The sequence below is a fragment of the Myotis brandtii genome, unplaced genomic scaffold (genome assembly GCF_000412655.1).
Source record: "Myotis brandtii unplaced genomic scaffold, ASM41265v1 scaffold297, whole genome shotgun sequence".
Classification (NCBI taxonomy): Eukaryota; Metazoa; Chordata; class Mammalia; order Chiroptera; family Vespertilionidae; genus Myotis; species Myotis brandtii.
Genome location: NW_005361351.1, coordinates 897159 through 902685, shown reverse-complemented (window position 1 = coordinate 902685; position 5527 = coordinate 897159). Strand labels below are relative to the sequence as shown.

At 53.6% G+C, this 5527-nt stretch overlaps 1 protein-coding gene across 1 annotated transcript; it reads left to right on the top strand.

Annotated features, from left to right (window-relative positions):
- The first annotated feature begins 1699 nt into the window (after window positions 1-1699).
- Window positions 1700-3046, top strand: LOC102253504 (calmodulin-like protein 3). The gene has a single exon (XM_005869507.2). It carries the CDS (start codon window positions 1863-1865, stop codon window positions 2310-2312), a length of 450 nt encoding a protein of 149 aa, XP_005869569.1. The 5' UTR covers window positions 1700-1862; the 3' UTR covers window positions 2313-3046.
- The last annotated feature ends 2481 nt before the right edge of the window (window positions 3047-5527 follow it).

Sequence of the window (5527 nt, the reverse complement as noted above, 5' to 3'; positions counted from 1 at the left end):
CTGGAGACCTTGGGTTTGGGTATCATTGCCAAACCCAAAGTCACCCAGATTTTCTCTTCTGTTATCTTCCAGGAGTTTTATAGTTTTGCATTTTACATTTACATCTTTGACCCATTTTGAGTTACTTCTTGTGAAGGGTGTAAGGTCTGTGTCTAGACTCATTTTTTTCTGAATGTTGGTTGCCCACAGCACCATTTGTTGAAAAGACTATCTTTGTTTCACTGTATTGACTATATTTATGAGGTTCTATTTCTGGGCTCTCTATTCTGTTCCATTGATCTATTTGTCTTTTCTTTGGCCAATACCATGCTGTGTTGACTATTGTCACTTTAGAGTAAGTCTTAAAGTCAAGTAGCATCAGTCCTCCCACATTGCTGCTCTCCCTCGGTATCAGCCTGGCTCTGGGGGCCTCTCCCAGTTCAGGTTTCCATGGCTTCCCACAGGCAAAGTATCTTCTTCTCACTCTGTGGATGGTCATTTCTCCAGGCTTCCTGGGACTTGGGGAGGAACCTGTGTGCTCAGTGAACACCCCTTCTTAAGTCCCTTCTTACGAATATCTCCTCTTAAAAATACCCCTTACTTCAGCGCTGGCTCCCCCCCCCCCCAAACCAGGGCCCAGACTTTCAGACATGCCCTTGCGTAGAATATCCAGGGACTCCCAAGGACCCTAGAATAAAATGTGAGTTCCTCCCTGTGTCCTACAACACCTCGCTTGTGTGTCTTTCTTTTCCTCTCCCCTTCACCCATTAGGCTGCAGCCCCCTTGGTCACTGTTATGTCCCTTGGCCAAGCCCTCTCTCACCCTGACTCTTAGCCTGCTCAGCCTCCCTAGCTGGGGAGCCCCTTTTGCCCCTTCAGGTCACCCTCACGTGCCACCTCTGCAGAGAAACCTTCCTTCACTTCTATCGCTATAGGAGTAACCTCCCCGTGTTCTCTCCATCATGACCCCTTTTATTTCCTTCGTGACATTTATCAAAAGTATGCAAGTACCAAAGAGCATTTGAGATCTTGCTTCCTGGCAATTGTCAGTTTCAGCTCAAATAAACTCATAAAAAAATATCCAAGTATCTTGCTTGTTAGTTTACTTGCTAACTAGCTGTCTCTCGGATGGAATATAAGCTTTCAAGGACTGGGAGTTGCCTACCTTATTCTTCACATAGTACGCCCTCAATCAATATTTATAAATGAAGGAGTGAATGAATGAGCTGGAGGAAATCCTCCATCCATGTTGTGTGTGTTTTTCTGAATTAAAAAGACAGTCTGCTTTCCACCTGTAGGGAAAAAAAATTTCCCTTCTCTGAATACCCTCTTGGGACCCTAAGGCTTTCTTTTAGGCTTTGGAAACCAAAATCAAGAAAAGAAAGTTCCTCTCAGGCAAAGACAACTTCTGCTTTTCATCCTGCCAAAAACCGCAGCTGAAGGGGAGAAAGGGTGCAGGGCTGGTTATTTTATTGAGTAAAGGGTGTGAAGACTGGAGAGGAGGGAGAGGAAAAGGAAAAGTCAAGGAGGAAAAACCCAAATTAATCTCTCCAGAGGTTGTCCAGCACGCCTCACTGAAGGTGTCCTGAGGTAGTTCCTGACAGCTGAGTGATGGTGGGGCGGAGAGCCACTGCCTTTCACACAGAAGCGCTGGCATCGGCTCAATTAGCCAACCAGACTCATTCCCGGTCCTGGACTCTTGTTCCAACAGGACCCGACCTTCAGGCAACGCAAGGCGGGGGAGTCTGAATGGTGAGGGAGAGCCCTGCTCCTTCTTAAGCGCCTGTGAGTCAAGCCGTGGCTGGAACACCGCCTGCCCGCCGCTGTCCTTCAGAGCCAGGAGAGCAGCCGGGAGCTGTACCTGCACCCACACCTCCACCGCCCATGGCCGACCAGCTGACCGAGGAGCAGCTGGCTGAGTTTAGAGAGGCCTTCTCCCTGTTCGACAAGGACGGGGACGGCACCATCACCACCCAGGAGCTGGGCACCGTCATGCGGGCCCTGGGCCAGAACCCCACGCAGGCCGAGCTCGAGGGCATGGTGAGCGAGATTGACCGGGATGGCAACGGCACCGTGGACTTCCCCGAGTTCCTGGGCATGATGGCCAGGCGCATGAAGGACAGGGACAGCGAGGAGGAGATCCGCGAGGCCTTCCGCGTGTTCGACAAGGACGGCAACGGCCTGGTCAGTGCGGCCGAGCTGCGGCACGTGATGACCAGGCTGGGGGAGAAGCTGAGCGACCAGGAGGTGGACGAGATGATCCAGGCAGCCGATGTGGATGGGGACGGGCAGGTCAACTACGAGGAGTTCGTCCGCATGCTGGTCTCCAAGTGAGGAGCTGGCAGGTGCCGCAGCCCCGGGCTGTCCCCACTCGGCTCTTCGGGGGACCTGCCTGCTTCTGGCTGCAGCAAGAGCCTCAGGCCCTGCATCGCTCCCTCCACCCACCAGCGTCCCCAGCCCTGCTTCTTCCCTGCGAGGTGAGGTCAGGCCCGCTTTCTGCCTCTCACGTTGTCTCCTATTTCCTGCCAACCGCCTCCCACCCAGAAGGACACAGGCCGCTGGCTCGCAAGCCCAGCACAGCCTGAGTGCCCGGTCCCTCAGGAGCAGAAGGAAAGTGACATCTCTCTCCAGGACAGTGAGCAGAAGGATGAGTGAAAGTGGCTCTGACTGCGCCATGGGGGGGGGGGGGGGGGTGCGATATGACATCACAGAGTCCTCGGCCGGGTCCCTGAAAGGCACTTGGCACTGGGACGGGGCTGCAGCCCTCACACTTCATCTGCTGCTGGATCCGGGCAGGTGGAAGGAACCCTGCCCTGGAGCGAGGTGGAGGTGGCGACAGGGACTCTGCCAACAGAGACCAGGCTTCCTGGGAAACAGCACTCGCTTCCCCGGGGCGCCTGCCCCTTCCTCTCTGTCTTCCCCAAACCCCTGTGACTCATCTTTTGAAGGTGGGCGTGAAACCAGGGTCTGTTGTAACATGTCTGTATTCATCTTCTTGGAGGGAAATTGGAATGAAAGGGAGAAGGAAGCCATAGGGGGACTAAATAAAATGCCTGTGTTCCTGTGGTGTTTCTTTTCTTTTTTCTTTTCTTTTTTTTTTTTTTCTGAAATGGTCTTTGTTAAGTGCAGGGTTTAGACAGCGCTGGAATCTTCATTTTTGTGCCTTTTAAAAATGCAGTGAAAGCTTGTATGGTGGGCATAGCAAAAAGGGACGAGTTTGCATAAGGTGAATCTTGAATTTTTATTTCAAAATTAAATGGATTAGTCGGCAGCATAGAGTGGTTAAAACTCCACACAGTCTCAAGAGCAGAGGCGATAATTATAGCTGGGAAGGTGCTCTGATCACTGTTGGCCTTTCTCCTTTCTCCTGCGTTCACTCTCCGGTGCTGTGCCGGCTGTGTGGTTAGAGGAAGGTGAGGGCCCGGCATGTGTGGGGCAAGAGCCGGTTACTTGCATTCTACCAGAGTTCTCATCAGATAACCCAGGGGCTGAAGGGGCCTTGTTAGACATTGTTTTAGTGCCAAAGGAGGCAATGTGTTGGGGGCCAGACACTACACTGGGGTCATCAGAGATGGCCCCAGCCCTGGCCAATCTTGGATAAGTCCTTCTTCCCTGACACCTCCTCCCCACCATGTGTGTTTCTACGGAGAACATGGGGCCAGACAGCCTTGTGATTCTTGCTGCTGACTGTGCTCAAATCCTTTAGCCTCCCTGTGATGAGAGCTGACATCACGCAGCCCCTCCTGGGGGCTGGGCTGGGTTCTCAGCACTCTGCCTGCCGGGTAGCTCACTACCACCCTATGCAGGAGCTTCTGTTAGTGGCTTCCTGTCTTACCAATAAGGAAGCTGAGGCACAGAGAACTTAAGAAACCAGGTGGATGTCCCACAGCTGGTAAGTGACAGAGCTGGGCTTGAATGCAAGGCTGTGCTTTTGACTTCTCACTGCCTCTGCATGCCCCCTTGCCTCCACTGTGGTGTGGCCTGATGATTGTTATGGTGCCTCTCTTGGGCTTGATGGGGATTAGAAACAGTTACTATTGCTATCACCTGTAGGAATCCCTTCCGGCTCTAACACTGTGAGGCTTGGCAACATAGTTCCACCCCTAGGAATAGTCCAAGGGAAAAGACGAGGCTAGAAGGGGGCAGGAGCTAAGGTGCTTCAGGGGCAGGTGTCAGATGGAATTGGCCCTAGTTCGGTGCAGCTGTGAAGCCGGTGGTGGAAGAGGAGGGTGATGCTCTGTGGCCTGGCCTTGCAGGCTGGACCTGTGAGCCGATCCTCCCCACAGCCCTCAGCAATCAGGCCTGTGTGTGAAGACAGGACAAGCCTGTGAGTGTGGACAGAGCATCCAGATGTCACTGAATTCAGCTCCCTCAGGGCACCTGTGAGCAGGGAGCCAAGCCAGTCATCACCTCAGAGGTTCAGACATGCATTACGGCCCCACCTGCCAAAGGAAACATTGCCATCACCCCAGGGACAAATATGAATCTGATCTCAGTGTCTTTCATGGAACGGCTCCTAAATGCTGCAGGAAGAAAAGAAACAGGCAAAGAAAGGGATGAGGTCAGGGTCTCCCTCACAACCAGTGTCAACCGGCCTGCAGTGGCCAGCCTGGACCTGGCTGGCAGTTGGCATTGTGCCCCTTCTTTCCCGGTGTCGGCCCCATGGGCCCTGGCCTCTATGCCTGCTCACCTTCAGCAGGAAGGGCATGAGGTGTTTTCTGGGCTTGCACCTAGGCTCCTGGTGCGTTAGCAAAGTAATGCTTCTCTAATTGCCTTTTATCAGGCTTGTGAACCTTTCGTGGAGAATCCGGTGGGCCAGGGCAGGGGCTATGTGGGCATTGTGGGAAGACCTCCCGACAAGCCCTGTCCCTCCCTGAAGTGTTCCAGTGCCAGAAGCCAGGCTACAGATGGGGGTCGGGACAGGCTTGACAGAGGTGACCATTTCTCCCCTGTCCCAGACACAGCAGAGGCCTCAGACCACCTGCCCTGTCATTGGCAGTACAGCTCTCGTGACTTTGAGAATCAGGTAGGAATCACAAACAAAGATGAGCGACAAATGGAGTTCTCTCCTGTCCACGTGGGAAATCTAAGGTGACATGGTCAAGGTGGCCCCACAGGGTTGAATATGTTTCCTTCCCTCCCCTTGGGTTTACATTCCTGAATACAAATTTCTAAAAAAGTCGCTTTCCGCCATCCTTTCTCATCGGAGCAAGGTCATCAGCCTGCTTGGCCACAGGGTTCGGCCCTTCTCCCAACCTGCTGGGCTGCCAGGCCCGAGGGGGATGCTGTTGGGCGGGCACTTTCTGATTCTGGGGGGGTCCCCTGCTTTGGCAGCCACTGACCTCCACGCCACCTGCCTGCACCGGCCAAACTGACTCAGTGCGCCCTGTCACATGTCAGCCTCGGACTCAGGGCCCAAGCCAACGCCTCCTCTCTCTGCAGCCTCCTCCCCCTCTCTCTCCATCTTCTTTTCCTTCTTCTTCCCATGCTGCCAGGACCTGCCCTGTCCTCACACACCCAGCTAGACGTCTTGTTGGTAAAATGTGGTC

Coding starts and splice junctions, on each gene's coding strand:
- LOC102253504 (XM_005869507.2), top strand. CDS start 1,863: ATGGCCGACCAGCTGACCGAGGAGCAGCTGGCTGAGTTTAGAGAGGCC.